General features: G+C 41.2%; 1 protein-coding gene across 1 annotated transcript; it reads right to left on the reverse strand.

The window, feature by feature from the left end:
* Positions 1-1,849: 1,849 nt before the first annotated feature.
* Positions 1,850-16,862, reverse strand: arel1 (apoptosis resistant E3 ubiquitin protein ligase 1). The gene is given in 35 exon segments (XM_051950146.1): positions 1,850-3,504; positions 6,866-6,950; positions 6,953-7,003; positions 7,006-7,039; positions 7,130-7,218; positions 7,304-7,366; positions 7,475-7,562; positions 7,564-7,605; positions 8,087-8,134; positions 8,136-8,211; positions 8,560-8,605; positions 8,608-8,727; positions 8,730-8,742; positions 8,833-8,886; positions 8,888-8,928; positions 8,931-8,942; positions 9,051-9,126; positions 9,242-9,363; positions 9,465-9,606; positions 9,691-9,768; positions 11,899-11,991; positions 11,993-12,144; positions 12,260-12,296; positions 12,298-12,435; positions 12,596-12,764; positions 12,878-12,975; positions 12,978-13,117; positions 13,120-13,126; positions 13,440-13,478; positions 13,480-13,572; positions 13,574-13,668; positions 13,821-13,892; positions 14,484-14,704; positions 16,157-16,325; positions 16,715-16,862. Coding segments are annotated over 35 exon segments (3,054 nt in total). The 3' UTR covers positions 1,850-3,401.
* Positions 16,863-17,122: the final 260 nt, after the last annotated feature.

Below are 17,122 nucleotides of genomic sequence, written 5' to 3' on the forward strand. Positions count from 1 at the left end.
GCAGTTGGGTATTATCACATTCCATACACAGCAGAGCTCTCAAAAAAGCTGCCTTCATTGGGCCAGCAGCAGGTTTGAATGAACCTTGTTTATTTTCATGTGTTCATGAGGTATGTGTGAATGTGTGGGGAAACGAGACATGCCTGTAATGGAGGGGATTCAATCTGGCCTGCTCTCTGCGCGGAAGGCTGGGAGTGTGGAGGGTCAGCTGAAGACAGGAAAGCCCCTCATCATTCATTGCAGCTAAGCTGTCCTGGGAGATGACAGAGGAAGAGGCATGTATCCTTCACTCACCGTGAGCTCATGTCACATGTACAGCCAGTGCCCCCTTGTGTCCAAAACATGCACTCATCTGGAAATGAAAATAATTATACACTTTTCCATCCATTAACTGTACCTGGTTTATCCTGTATAGAGCTGCAGGAGGCTGGAGTCCATCCTGGCTATCACTGGGTGGGAGGCGGGGTCCAACCTGGACAGTCCATCAAAAGGCTACACAAAGAGACCAGCAACCGCACACAATCACATTTATACCTCTGGCTAATTTAGAATCACCAATTAAGCTACAATGCATGTTTTTGGACTTTGGGAAGAAGCCAGAGCGCTAACAGAAACCCCACACAGGCACACTGACAGGCAGGTTTCAGTCGCAAGTCTTCTTAAACTGCTAACAATGCAATACTGTGATCCCCCCCCCAAGCAGAAAACAGTAACGAGGAATTCTGCCTTTACTGCAACAAAAGCTACATCAGTCCCAAATCTAACTAAAATTTTGGTCATGTTGTTTCAGAAAACAGTATCGATATTTCTCTGCCAAAACCCCAAAGTCCTTTCATTTAAGTCTTGCATAAAAAATAAATCAAAAAAATACTTACATGCTTACGAGTCATCTTCTGTTCCTGATCTCAAGCACAGGGAAGAACATTGTGAGCCCAATCATTAATTCAATATTCTCATCTTCCAATTTTCAGTTATTTTTAAGGAATGTTCTTATATAATGTCGAGTCACTTTGCATGTCACTGCATTCTGTGTGCACGTGACAAATAACCGTTGAATCCTGAATCTGCTCCACACTATGTTGACAAAATACTGTTTAAGCATTAAATGTCATCTTCCAGTCTAAATCCAAGTTTGAAGCCGTAAAAAGGGCATGTAATTAAGCAGCTGAAAACAACTCAAATATGATGCCCAGAAATCAAAATAAGATAAGAATTTTTTCCATCATTTTTTATTCCCATAAACAAAGGACCTGCAGTCCAGAGAATCTCAGACATTCATCAGCAGAGGCTTGCCATTAAAAAAGAAAAAGAGAGTACCCATGGCTTCAAAGTCATAGGCAAATATTTCACAATATCTAGATTGCTAAAAGTCGCACTCATCTAACCCCCAAACAATCCCAAGCATAAAACATAAGTAGAAGATGCTCATGAAAAGTAGGACATCAGACAAGAACATAAAACTACAAGACAGACCTCCTTCATATCCGTTCAGAATGGTCACATCATGCATGTTAAACTAACTTTGTGTCTGATAAATATGAGCTCAGCCATTGGTATTGGTGCTGGAAACACACCCTCAGTGAATTATTTTCATAAGCACTTATAACATTTTCACGGTCCTCCTCAGTACGTAAGGTCAACATTGCACAACCCAAACAAACACAAATCCATAATCCTCTTATAAACCTCTTAACACTAAAAGGCCAGCAAAAGCGTGGACGCTTTGTTGGCGCTGAGAAGTTAATGCAATTAATTCCAACCTGCAACACCCACCTACTGTCAAAAAGTCTTTGACGTTCCACAAGTTAAATCTCTAAGTGGCCGAGTCAAACTTTTACTGCTGAGTGAGAATGTTGTGAAGCTGCATTCAGAGTGCTCTGTGGGGGAAATGAACAGATTCAAATCAAAATACTACAGAGAAGAATTGTCTGACATTTTCTTGATGCCATAAGACTAAACATCACGTTTCCTCGATGCTCTACAAAGACTCTGACCGGCAGCACACACTATTACAAAATGGCTAATGATCATGTAAACTGTGGAACAGCGAAGGAATTGCTACAAAATTATAAAGAGAAACAGACGACGAGAAAACAATTCTGTTGGCTCAGGAACATGGACGACACTAACAGCATTAAAAATAAATAGTCTCACAATTATATAACAAAAAAAAACAAACAGAGCGTATTCTCCAAAGGTACAATGCTCTGCTTTAGTTTATAGAGGAGGCGGGAGTATATGGCTAAAGGTTGTACGGTCAGGGCTGGAAGGAGGCAACTATGAGCAAACTGCATGTGCATGTTTACACGCATGAACACACTCACACCTGTGTCAGAGGATGCATAGGTGGTAAAGGAGATTCTGAGGTAAACCCATAACAGGCTGTGAATGAGAAAGTAAAAAGCATACAGCATATATAACGTGTTTGTTATATATGGGCTCTCCCCCAACATCCAGTCAACACACACCCACAGCAACCCCTGTATGTACTAATACAAGTGTCAGAGTATAGCTATTACTTATTATTGTCAACTATGTGTCTCTCACCTACGCACCTCTCTGGATACAATCGGAGGCAAAGGGTATGAATAAGGCAGGTTATAAAACAGAACAAAACAAAGTTCCACACAAACATAGATTCAACGGTATGGGTCAACACAAACAGCTTTCCCGAGACATAATAAGTTAAAAACATAGAAATTACTTGGCTTCTTTTAAAACCCCCTTTGTCTTAGACAGAAAAAAAATAACTTGTGGAAATTATATCAACTCTGAACCCATCAGACATGCAACAATAACGAAATCCCTTTTCCTTAATTGTTAAATCAAAATGTAACGAGATGAAAACCTATGTATACACACTAGTATGTACAAGTTATTGAAATAAAAGAGTGATATTATATATTTACATACACACATCAGTCCCTGATCGATTAAGGCCGTAGTGCTGTAGATGCACGTGTCACCCACATCCCATGTAGGCTGCTGTTGCACTTAAGTGTTCCTCAGTTTGCAAAAATGCAAAAGAAGCAGTTATACAGTAATACTCAAGGCCTTTGCTCTAGCGTCATTTGTCTCTCAAACATATAAAACTAAGCAAACTTTAGCATTAAGGAATAAAACTACCCCAACCACCACCTTTATCAGCAGTCCGTGGGTTCTTTGCTGTTTTACAAAAGCGAGATATTTTATATACATACAGTCACACTAGAGTTCATTCAACTGAATTCCAGGTTCAGCACAGCCTTCTGGGACTTCCTGAAACGCTCTCTCATCCTGAGAGAGAATTTATAGGGAGCGCAAAGAAGTCCAAATGTAGATGAATGCAGGAAACCAGGGCAGTGGAGCAGCGCCGGTCTCCCCCTTGTACGAGTGAAACCACAGTGCTAGTGATGGAGAAGTCAGAGCATGCCAAAGCCCTCACTGCCCTCACTGATGGCCAGCTTCAGCATCTTGTGCAGCTCCTCGTAGGAGTCGTAAGTAGGGAGGCACAGCTGGTTAAAACTAGACAGAGAAACACCACAGAGTCAGCAAATGTCTACATGCTGGGGAAATATTTATAAGACATAATACTGCATGAAAATTTAACATTAGGAGGTCTAAAGATAAAAATGTGCTGATATTCTACCTTCTTCATGGCTTAAAAAAAAAAAAAACAATCAAAGACCAAAACCAACTTTATTCTAAGAATTTCCTAGCATGATATAGCAGATTCCACTGCACCACAGAGCTCCACTGTTGTCCAAAAACTATTAAAAAGACATCAGTGAGCCACACTGCTGCACTGGCTGATATGTTCCTTCATTCAAAACACACACACACTGCAGTTTATTTTGACTCCGTCTCACATAAACCATTCTGCTGCCGCCATAAAAACTCAACACAGCAGCACAAATGCATTGTGGCACTAAAATATCCCACAAAGAAAGCCTCATTTCCTTCCGTTTGAATAATGTTATGTAAAATTCAGGACTTTTATTTCACAAAACAAACTATCATCGTGTGAGGCTATTTTCAGGGTAATTTTACTACCTTTAATTGTACGCTTTGAACTTGGGTCTTTTTAAGGGCCAGCTGGACGTGCTGTATCTCAGTTTTTTCTGGAGCAATCTAGGTCCTACATTGTTCTAGGATATCAATCAATTAATCAATCAAAGTTTATTTATATAGCCCTTTACAACAGCCCAAAGGGTGACCAAAGTGCTTCACAGTAAAACAAGAAAATAACTTAAAAACACTACAGTAACTTAAAACAGGACAAACAATCACACGCACACCTACACACGTGGACAAAATTGTTGGTACCCCTCAGTTAAAGAAGGAAAAACCCACAATTCTCACTGAAATCACTTGAAACTCACAAAAGTAACAATAAATAAAAATTTATTGAAAATTAAATAATCAAAATCAGCCATTACTTTTGAATTGTTGATTAACATAATTATTTAAAAAAACAAACTAATGAAATAGGGCTGGACAAAAATGATGGTACCCATAACTTAATATTTTGTTGCACAACCTTTTGAGGCAATCACTGCAATTAAACGATTTCTGTATTTGTCATTGAGCGTTCTGCAGCTGTCAACAGGTATTTTGGCCCACTCCTCATGAGCAAACAGCTCCAGTTGTCTCAGGTTTGATGGGTGTCTTCTCCAAATGGCATGTTTCAGCTCCTTCCACATATGTTCAATGGGATTCAGATCTGGGCTCATAGAAGGCCACTTTAGAATAGTCCAACGCTTTTCTCTCAGCCATTCTTGGGTGTTTTTGGCTGTGTGTTTTGGATCGTTGTCCTGTTGGAAGACCCATGACCTGCGACTGAGACCAAGCTTTCTGACACTAGGCAGCACATTTCTCTCCAGAATGCCTTGATAGTCTTCAGATTTCATCGTACCTTGCACACTTTCAAGACACCCTGTGCCAGATGCAGCAAAGCAGCCCCAAAACATTACTGAGCCTCCTCCATGTTTCACCGTAGGGACAGTGTTCTTTTCTTCGTATGCTTGCTTTTTGAGTCTATGAACATAGAGTTGATGTGCCTTACCAAAAAGCTCCAGTTTGGTCTCATCTGTCCAAAGGACATTCTCCCAGAAGCTTTGTGGCTTGTCAACATGCATTTTTGCAAATTCCAGTCTGGCTTTTTTATGAGTTTTTTTCAACAGTGGTGTCCTCCTTGGTCGTCTCCCATGAAGTCCACTTTGGCTCAAACAACGACGAATGGTGCGATCTGACACTGATGTACCTTGGCCTTGGAGTTCACCTTTAATTTCTTTGGAGGTTGCTCTGGGCTCTTTGGATACAATTCCAACGATCCGTCTCTTCAATTTGTCATCAATTTTCCTCTTGCGGCCACGTCCAGGGAGGTTGGCTACTGTCCCGTGGGTCTTGAACTTCTGAATAATATGAGCCACTGTTGTCACAGGAACTTCAAGCTGTTTAGAGATGGTCTTATAGCCTTTACCTTTAAGATGTTTGTCTATAATTTTTTTTCGGATGTCCTGGGACAATTCTCTCCTTCGCTTTCTGTTGTCCATGTTCAGTGTGGTACATACCTTTTCACCAAACAGCAGGGTGACTACTTGTCTTCCTTTAAATAGGCAGACTGACTGATTATGAGTTTGGAAACACCTGTGATGTCAATTAAATGACACACCTGAGTTAATCATGTCACTCTGGTCAAATAGTTTTCAATCTTTTATAGAGGTACCATCATTTTTGTCCAGGCCTGTTTCATTAGTTTGTTTTTTTAAATAATTGTGTTAATTAACAATTCAAAAGTGATGGCTGTTTTTGATTATTTAATTTTCAATAAATTTTTATTTATCGTTACTTTTGTGAGTTTCAAGTGATTTCAGTGAGAATTGTGGGTTTTTCCTTCTTTAACTGAGGGGTACCAACAATTTTGTCCACGTGTGTACGGGCAAATTCAGAGTAATCAATTAACCTCAGCATATTTTTGGACTGTGGAAGGAAACCCACGCATGCACAGGGAGAACATGCAAACTCCATGCAGTAGAACAATAAAATAAACAGCAATAAAACGGCACTAAAATATAACATCCAGAAGAAATAAAAGTATTAAAATGTCACTGTGTTGCTAGGTATGAAAAGCCATTTTTAAACAGGAACGTCTTGAGTTGTGATTTAAAGAGACCCAGGTCAGTGATGGTGCGCATGTCGGGGGGAGCTTCTTCCAGAGCCTGGGTGCAGCTACAGAGAACATCCAGTCACCCAAATGTTTGTATTTAGACCTGGGTACTTCAAGCAGATCTATGCTGATTGGAGGACCTCAGACCTCTTTTTTGGATATCTAGATCTGCCATCATTTTGATTTTATGTTAAAAATATATTATGAAACTTGTCTTTTTCATCTACCTCTCCATAAAATGTTGGCAGGAGCGATACATTTTTGTAATGTACTGGAAGATTATGTGGCGTCTGGCATTATTAAACAGGAAATATCAGAAATAACTGTCATTTTTTTTACCAACAGAAGTGTTTACATACAGCAACCTACTTGCAAAGATGGCAAACCAGGCAAATGTTTATTTTTTCCTTGACATGGCATCACACAGACAAGCAGCTAGCATTGTTGAAAAAGATTAGATTATGTGGTTTCATTTGACACACACTATACTTTGCTACAATAAATAACATGACAGCATTTCAACTAAGAATAAGGGACGGAATTAGAAAGTAAAATGCATCCATCTGGCTTTAAGGGTTGAAGAGTTACGTCTTCAGAAAAGTGCTTGGGCGCCACAGACAAGGTTGTGAGGTCATAAAGTAATTAGGTGGTCATATAAATAAGAACAACTACAGAATTCTACTAGCCTCATTCTTAGTTAAATCTGCCTCTACTCACCAGGTGTGTGCAGTGGGCAAAGTGCTGTGTGTGGGGGCAGCGATGATCTGGAAGGAGGGGCAAAGAGTGTTGAATCCCCCTGGGGAAGCTGTGAGGAGCCGGTGGTGAACTGCAGCAGACGTGCCAGCTCTTCCTGGTGAAGCTGGACACCACCGCCCAGAACCACTTCATCACCTGTGGCAAAACAAAAGAAGCAGCACACTTTAGCATTTCATTAGCCTCCTGCAGTTAGGAAAGCTAAGTCACTGAATTTCCACAACACACCTTCTCTCTGAAGTTGCCACGACCCTCCAACATCACAGCGTGGGCTTTGAAGTCCTGCACGTTTATATCGCCGGTGCCACAATCAACAGCTACAGAAATTAGAAAGGAAAAAAAAATACATGATTACCCCGTAGTGCTTGAAAGATCAGCAGAATTTCATTACAAACATCACACTTACCTCCAGCTCATTCTCATCAAATATGGCTAGCAGATTTTCTGGAACCAGTTCATTTAAACCTGTAATTGATCAGGAAATTACACCAATTACACGCACATTACTGGAGATCTCAAAAGAGGAACTGGGGCTGGAAAAGCAGCAGACTGCAGCTGTGTTAGTTTCCTTACCTTTCAAAAAGTGTTCCACCTCATCCCTCACCTGGCTGGCCAGACGGTACTGAGCCAGCAGGTTGAGATAATGCATCTTATTTTCATTGGGTAACAGCGATCTGAGCTCCCCCTGATATCAACTCCACCACCTGCAACAGAGCATGAGGCGGGATAGAAATGTGAGGGGGAAAAAAAATATGGAAAACAGCAAAAACTGGTCAGAAAAGGCACGAAACAGAGACAGGATTAGTACGTAATGAAGATAAGGACTTTCTTGAAAGTGGTCTGGGTGTCACAGGGTTGTCTATGACTTTATAAATATTTGGACAATTAATTTAAAAGCTTAAGAAAAATAACTGACAGACGGTAACTATTTATCTCAACATGTTTCAATATGAGGACGTACACAGCCAGAATTTTACAAGTGAACAACAAAGTTTAAAATGAGCCCTGGAGCCAAACTCTGCTCGTCCACCTTCACATAAACGCACCACTCCCCCTCCTTAAAGAAAACGAGAACCTTGCCAAACGAGCAATATGTTTCTTTTATTTGTTTATTGCTCCTATCTTCCGGTGAAATTACATCAGGGATTAAAAGGGGACGGGTTCCTTTCCAAAGCGTTGCCTCACCCTTCTCCAGCTGTCCCGATTGCTGTACTTCTCCTCGGCAAACACCAGGTTCCATTTCACTTACGTCATTGTTAGGTATGAAGCAGACTGGGTTGGTGGTGTAGTTTTGTAGAATCCCTTGGCATCTGTCTCGATAGTACTTGCAAGTGGAAAATAGAACGAATACACAGGCAAATGACGCTTTTTAAATACACATGGCATTTCATCTTGTCAAGCGACCGGGGATAAAGAGGATGATTGGGCGACGATTTCAGCTTTGCAAACTCAGCGACCTTGGTAAACAGCAAAACAACTGGCTCGTTCCTCCACGACATAATAATTGCCGAGAAACAAATCAGGTTTTCTGGCTTTGTGAAGAATGTCAGAAGGATGAGACAGACCAAGCTGACAGACCAGAACATAAATCAACGTGACCGTTCAAACTTCCTCGAGTGCAAACGTCTCTTCTGCCGAGAAGGCACTGTGTTCCATACCGTTGTATGTTCATGCGCTTGAGGCCAAATATCTGGGCCAAGAAGAGCGCGTAAAGCGAGCTCGGACCAGCTGCTTGTAGGCTCCGCCCAGAGCAGACTCATACAGGCACTTCCCTACGATGCGACCCGCAAACTCGTACATCTTTAGGCGCAAATGGGGCGGCCTTCAGCATTTGGGTGCACCTGGACAATAAAGACAGATTATGGTTAAGTGTTTGAACTTACGTCTAGTTTAAGCACTGAATGTGGAAGTGGTTAAACTGGCTAACTCACAAGGCCCTGGTTGTTGTCACTGAAGCGGGGTGAACAATGGTTGGACGTGTCAAAAGAGAGTCTTACAGATCAGCTCAAACCACTCCCTGCGAGGCCTCCCCAGTCCAGAGCTGCAGAGAAATGTCAAAAGATTTTACTCATCTGTTCACCTTAAGACCGTTTGGTTTAAAGTGCTTCATACAACAGTAAATTTTCATTCATTCAGTTGTTTTGTTTACCTTCTTCATCCTGAAACACAACCTCAAAGTTCTTACTCCAGTCTGACACTGAGAAGTTCCTTGTAGCCTTTAATGACTGTGAAGTGGTAACATTATGACAGAGGTTACAAAACTGTTCTGACTCTATGCCTACTTTCATGATGCACATCTTATACAACTGTTTTATAATACTGCACGGCAGCAGCACTTACTGAATCTAAAATAGTGTGTCGAGTGATTTTTAGGCAGGTTTTGGTGCGAGGTCTCTTGGAGTGGATGTGCCTGAGTTCACGTTGAAAGAAGTTCACCTTATCTTGGAACGTTTCAGAGCCACCTAAGGACAACATCGTCAAATTACCGTCACACTCATCACAAAAGACAGTGTTTACTAAGTGCCGCTTGAGGCAAAGGCAATCTCATTTGACCGAAACGCACCAATGTTTTTGTGAAGGAAACGAATGAAGGTGGCAGCCATTATGTTTCTGTCTTTGCAGCTGAGCTCCACAGGAGGCTGTATCCCATCATCCACCACGAGAGTTAGGTACTTGTGAACCGGGTCGGGGCCATAATAGGTAAACTGAAGAGAGACATTACAATAAGATGTCAGAAAAAGTCAAAAGTGGCCTCTTCTCCTGAATTTTCTGACGTCAGCTCTGCTTACCTTTGTTCCTGGACAGACTCGAAAGGTGAAAAGGCGCCACGGAATAATTTTCAGGTAGAACTCCTTCACGGATAGTTGCTGTTTGATAAGAATCCAAGTCAGTGGCATTTTACATTACCATATTATGAGAATTTTGCCCTTTTAACATTTCTTACAGAGCCCATATTATGCACATTTGTTCTTTTTGTTTTTGGAGGGGAACCCTAGAATATGTTTACATGCTTTAAGCCTCAAAAAACACATTATTCTTCTCAGACTATACACAGCTGCACATCTTCTCACCCTCTGCAATGCTCTATTTTAGCTCTCATTTCTACTTTAAACATAAATATATGTTATTGGAATTTTATGTGAAAGGACCACACAAAGTAGAATACAATTGTGAAGTAGAAAGAAAATTATAGATATTTTATTTTTTTTTTTTATAAATAAAAAATGTGCGGTGTGCAAAAGTATTCAGCCCCCTTGAAGTCAATACTTTGTGAACCACCTTTTGCTGCAATTACAGCTGCAAGTCTTTGGGGTATGTCCTCTACCAGTTTTGCACATCGAGAGACTGAAATTCTTGCCCATTCTTCTTGGCAAAACAACTCAAGCTCAGTCAGATTAGATGGAGAGCGTTCGTGAACGGCAGTTTCAGATCTTTGCCAAGATTCTCGATTGGATTTAGGTCTGGGACTTTGACTTGGCCATTCTAACAATGAATACGGTACGTTTAAACCATTCCATTGTAGCCCTGGCTTTAGGTTTAGGGTCGTTGTCCTGCTGGAAGGTGAATCTCTGCCCCAGTCTCAAGTCTTTTGCAGACTCCAACAGGTTTTCTTCCAAGATTGCCCTGTGTTTGGCTCCATCCATCTTCCCTGTCCCTTCTGAAGAGAAGCACCCCCAGAGCATGATGCTGCCACCACCATGTTTGACAATGGGGATGGTGTGTTCAGAGTGATGTGCAGCGTTTGTTTTCCGCCACACACAGCGTTTTGCATTGAGGCCAAAAAGTTCCAGAGCACCTTCTTCCACATGTTTGCTGTGTCCCTCACATGACTTCTGGAAAACTGCAAACAGGACTTCTTGTGGTTTTCTTTTAACGATGGCTTTCTCATTGCCACTCTTCCATAAAAGCCAGATTTGTGCAGTGCACGACTTATAGTTGTCCTGTGGATGGATTCACTCACCTGAGCTGTGGATCTCTGCAGTTCATCCAGAGTCACCATGGGCCTCTTGGCTGCATCTCTGATCGGTGCTCTCTTTGTCCAGCCTGTAAGTTTAGGTGGACGACCGTGTCTTTGGTAGGTTTGCAGTTGTGCCATACTCTTTCCATTTCTGGATGATGGACTGAACAGTGCTCCGTGAGATGTTCAAAGCTTGAGAAATCTTTTTATAGCCTAATCCTGCTTTAAATTCTTCTCCAACACTTTATCCCTGACCTGTTCTGGTGTGTTCCTTGGACTTCATGATGCTGTTTGCTCCCCAATATTCTCTTAGCAAACCACTGAGGCCGTCACAGAACAGCTATATTTTTACTGAGATTAAATTACACACAGGTGGACTCTATTTAGTCATTAGGTCAACATTCAATCATTCAGCATCATCAGGCAACTTCTGAAGGCAACTGGATGCACTCAGAGAAAAGGAGGCTGAAATACTTTTGCACACCACATTTTTCAGTTTTTCATTTGTTAAAAAAAAAATAAATCATGTATAATTTTCTTTCTACTCCACATTATATGCCATTTTGTGTTGGTCTTTCACATAAAATTCCAATAAAATATATTTATGTTTGCAGTCGTTAACGTGGCAAAATGTGGAAAAGTTCAAGGGGTATGAATACTTATGCAAGCCACTGTACATGAATGTGAGGCATGACTAGTTACATAGAGATCTATGAGTACAAGGATGTGCCCCTGGCAAAAAGGTAGGAGGCAGGCAGTATGCAAATATGTTACACGGTGACATGGACAGTAATGGAAGAAAAGCCAGGACTTCAGTTAAGGTGTTTAAAGCAGGTAAGGCAGCGGTGTTTTCTGTTCCAAAGTACACGTCCCTTCAGTGTGGCTTTATGCTGTGAACCCTTTATATACACAGAAACCTAAAACACACTAGAGGAAAGGCAAAAAAACACTTAAAATATGGTCACTTTGATTTCAAAAGTTGAAAAGGAACACGGACATTTCTTCTAATTACATCTAGACATTTCATGACAGCCCTTACCTTTGGCGATATGTAACAGTAGACCTTTTTTGGTTTCTTGACCTTCTCAGGCTGTCCCTCCACAGGAGAGTCATGCTCATCCTCTTCTTCTCCCCATGGAGGGCCTCCTCTGGGGAGCCAACAAAGAGGAAGCTGGTAACTGCCACGATGAACTGCTGTAGTTCCCACTGCTGTAAAGGTATGCCTCAAAGTAGATGCTTATGCCCGGAGTGGACACATTCTTCTCCACACAGGCCTTTTCATTCTCTGCAATATGCAAGAGAAAATGGGTATTAGGCACTGAAAACACAGGCTAACTATAATGCATGTAAGTAAACTCCATCTCTGGACTTGGTTATCTTGCGCATGTAAAGCTTCTCACCACTGAGAACAATTATGTCAAATTCCCCGTTGCTGAGGCGGCTGATTCTTGTAGGAGATGCGAGCCCTGAAACAGCCCGTCTTCCTCAGGGTCAGTCTCAGCAGAACCTGACACTGCTGCTTGTTGAGTGAAACTGACTTACTGTAGAAATCCTCCAGACGTCATCATCCACTGTCCTAGCTGGTAACAACAGGATAACTGAAATAAATACCAGCTCAGTTCTGCTATACTGTAAAGCCAGCGGCCGTTCAATTGGGAACAGAGGGGTAAAAAGAAACACAATCAAGAAATAAATCTTCTAAGTAGAGAGCAATGTGTAATAGTAAATGGGTTCGCTCCCTTACCGAGTGCACATGGATGCTGTAGTTGGACTTCATCTGTGAGAGATGTGGAGTTACTGGTAGGGTTTCCGTATTCATCCCTGGGCTCGATTTGTAAAGTGTGCTGCTGGCCGTTAGTTCGCACCAGGGTGGAGAAATGGTAGGCTATCTTGGTTTTCGATGAACAACTGTACCTGAGGTGAACAGAAAACAGAAAAATAACCAGTCGAAGTAGAGATGTTGCTTCACATTGTAAATTGCATGAAAATAGATTAAAATCAGATTCTCCTGAATACATATCGTCGTACCTGGCTGGAATATCTTGTAATAAGGGCTGTAGGCCACATTGAGACCACCCAGCTTGACTGCAACCTCATAGCGTCCCAGCCTTGCGCACCGGTGAAGGCCACTTTGACTACGTTGGACTCTGGTTCTTGTAGAACCTCCTGTGTAACAGGGATGTCCAAGGCCAGTTCAATGTGGGTGATGTTGACCCTCAGCCCTACAGGGCGATGGGCTGGGAAAGGCTGACCATTTTATAGAAGAGCTGAGAAGCAGTAAGTAGAAAATGAGTATTATTTAAGACAGAGAAGAGACAAGAATCCAAGTCAGTGGCATCTTACATTACCATACCTTGAGAATTTTGTCCTTTAAAGACCTCTTATAAAGCTTAAAGATCTACTAGAATATGTTAATATGCTTTAGGTCTCAAAAAACACATTATTCTTTTTGAACATAATAATGCTAACCAAAAGTTTCTGACAGTGCTGAATCCTGTAATCTACTTGTAAGAAATTCAATAAGCAAGACAACAGGCACACTACATTTGTATCCTGGAGACATTAGGAATCTGTCAGCACCTGGACTCTGAAGCTCATAGTTTGCCCCACTTCCTGTGGCCTCCTTCCAGTCCCATGACACCTTGCAGGAACGTGGGTCCAGGTAGTTTCCCCGGACGTAGTCGTAGATGCTGCGATCACCGCGTCGCCCTGGATTCCTCATTCTGCAGGAAGCTGACCACTCTTGCTGCAAGCTCACAGAGGAACTTGATGGTAAAGACAAACGCTATGATGGAAACAGTAATTCCACCTGCCACAAGAAGGAGAGAAGCACAACAGATTAGAAGTTGGAATGGGGAAATACATTTTTGATTATGAAATTAGGACAAATACTGAACTAACTTAATTCCAGCACCAGATATTTCAGCCCAACTTAATCCAAACAGCTAATGATGGACTCACCAATCACGTAAAACATGAGGTCCCTTATCAAGAAGCACAGCGCCACAGTACAGCCAAATATGAGAGCTCCCGCTGAAAGGACAATTGGACATTGTACCATGACTAACTACAACAAAAACACTGCTCTGAGTCTGCAGATTCCATTTTAATGGCTGTAGTTTGCTTCATAAAATATTGTTGTATGACAAGAAAACCTTGGGCATTTATTTTTTTCTTTACAAGAAATAATATTGTTTCTTCACACAAATGCAACAAATGCAATGATCTGTCATTTAAATGGCCAGCTTTGAACTTTGGAAAGGAGTTGAAAACTTCAGAAACAATATCAACACCAACAGGCAACAAGGATGTAGGTCAACATTAGAAAAGCTAATGAGTGTTTTTTATTTATATTACCACAGATTTATCCTCAGAGTGAGTGAATACAGTGTTTTTATGAGATAGCAAAGTGTTGGCTTGTGCATACAGATGAGGCAACACTAAACTTCTCCATTACGACACTTGAGCTACAAATGATCTGTGACTCTTGCAGAAACAACATTTGTGGAAAACACTTAGCAACAGAACAATCTTATGTTTATGTCTTGTATCTAAATTCCTCTTGATAGTCTGCAGCTGTCGAGAGCGACTCAAACTGAAACACTTGAATGATAAGATCCTCACCAATTGACCACTTCTCATTCAGACGCCTCTCAGCAAGACTGTGCACCAGTCGGATCTCGTAGTCCTGGTCGCGACTCCCCCTGGAGGTCTGGAGGATCTTGATCCCTGTCGACAATTTTATGTAGTCTTCGTAGTAGTAGCCCCAGGCAGCTAAAGAGAGCTGCAGCTGACTGTCAAACTGAGACAGGTCATCCAGATTCATACAACCCAAAGTCTTCAGTCTGCAGCAGGAGACAAGTGTGAAAATATGTAAGGTAGATTAAAAGGAACGGTAGGATTAACTACTACTTTACTATACTTTCAGATGTGCAACCCTGCTGTGAATGCTGTTGCTAAATGTCTATTGAGCAAGACTTCTGCAGTAACTACACAACAGGCTGTCCCACATACAAAACAAACACCAGTGTATGAGAAATGCTGCAAGACAGGAACTTCAACCTTATCAACTAAACTTGCAAATAATCTCAAAAGACAGAAGTCAGATGGTATGTCATGTTGCATGAGGCCTTTTTTTTTCCAAATCTGATTAAAGTGGTGTACGTGAAGACTTACAGAGGACAAGCACAGGTAGATACAGTAGTGGAAAATTTATAAGCAAACAAATGATTGTAACCATTATAACACAAAAAGATAATCTCCTGTTGTAAAATTAGCAAAATAAAATTGTCCCTCTGTCTGTTGACACTGAGTGTGTGTGCTGTAATTACGCTTTCATAGGATGATTTTTTATGGCCAAAAGACAGCAATATAAAATATTATCTCCATAACTACTGAAATAAAGTAAACAGTGAAATGTATTTACATTAGCTTCACTGAATGTGAATTCATTAGCATGCTGTTGTCTCAAGTGTAACAATAATGGTAATCAAAACTTATTGCTACATTACTTTATTTTTACTCATCAGCAACAGAATTTCTCTGAGAATAAATAAGGTTCATGCATGTCTGCAACTTTAACTTCCCCATTTGCAATATATTTCTGGACTGCATGTAACTGCAAAATTGTCTTCCACTACGAGACTTTGTGAAGCAATCAAAAGGTAATCCAAAATTATGTGAGCAATGAAGGGCTAAATTGATAACCACTGAATCAAAACTGCAATGGATGGATGCAAGGATAGTATGACAGTCATGACCTTCAGAAATGTGACACTGTATCCCTATAGGGCGACGTCAGACAGTTATGCTACAAACCTTTAGAAACATTACAGTTTGCTTTGCTTAAAAACAAACAGGACAAACAGGAACTGCTTTGATACAGCAGAAACTACTAATCATAGTCAGTGCTGTTTGGATCAGTGGCCAGAACTCAGCACACATACACAAACATCTGCATTGCTGCAGGGTCTCACACTTACAGTCTCTAAAGAATACTTTTTACTGCAGTGACCCTGTGAAACACTGCAGCCTACACAGCTCCGTGTCAGCAAACTCAGCTACCCATGAAGTAGGAAGAGTGCCCTCAAGTGGACAGAATTAGACAGAGTCTGCATTAACTAGCACAAAACATAACCTTAACTACATAAACAATTAAAAACATTAAAAGAATCCGTGCTAGGATTAATCTACATGGATTTTGTGCCAAAAAGTAACTGCCCCAAAAAAAAGGCGGCTACTCACAGATCTATACCAGATTAGCGTAAATATTTAAGTTAAGACCTTTCTTTGCTTACGTATGGTAATAGTGCTCCAGGTTTTGGGAACACAGCCACTCCTGGAAGGCAAAGTCTCGGAGCAGTTGGATGTGAGCCTCGGCAATTTCCCTCCAGCGCTGCTGTTCCTTTACCACCTCTTCCAGACGACTCAGTACACTCAGACTCAGCTCCTCCAGTGTCTGTACATCTGGATGACACATGAACAACACATAAAAATCCCCATGTTCAATCTGGCCAGCAAATCATCATCAATCATGCCCTGGCACAGGCCTAAAAACTCATTAAAGACTAATATAATGAGTACTAAACCTGTGCTGATTGTCCATGCATGCCACTTGCATCTCTCAAGCCTGAATATCTAGTGTTTAAAGCCATAAAATGACAAGAGTCTAAGCAACAAGCAATACACACTTTGTTTATTAAACTCTGCTTAAATCTAGTTAAATTTGATACTTTCACCTGTCTAGTGGTAAATTATTCTTGTTCACATCATTTTTTTTATTCACCCTACACAGGGTCATCAACTAAATTTCTACAGTTTATTGGACAACATATTGGATATTGTAACCTACTGACCTTCAAATAAGTGCCTGTATTGACAGAGGTTATGTCCTTGGAGCCATTCCTCAATCTGACTTTCTTTTCCTTTCTTCCAGCGCACTTCCCAGAAGAAGATCCACGACACTGAGCAGAAGAGAAAGGTCAGGAAGAAGCGGCGGTCCATCAGACCATCTTTCAGCCTTCACTCAAACCCCTCCGTGAAAGGAAAACTGCCACACGCCAGTGGGCTAGTCAAGTCTTCTACAATGAAAGAGAAAACCGATTAAAACAGAGTTAATTAAAACACTACACAAAAGCTTAAAGCATTCACAAATGAATTCTTGTAAATAAACATCTGTCCAACAGTTTGGAAATGATAAAGCCGAGGAGCTGACCTGTAAACTGCTCTGCCATGAAAGCATGAATATTTAAGTGTCACCTTGG

Source organism: Acanthochromis polyacanthus, chromosome 1 (genome assembly GCF_021347895.1).
Source record: "Acanthochromis polyacanthus isolate Apoly-LR-REF ecotype Palm Island chromosome 1, KAUST_Apoly_ChrSc, whole genome shotgun sequence".
Classification (NCBI taxonomy): Eukaryota; Metazoa; Chordata; class Actinopteri; family Pomacentridae; genus Acanthochromis; species Acanthochromis polyacanthus.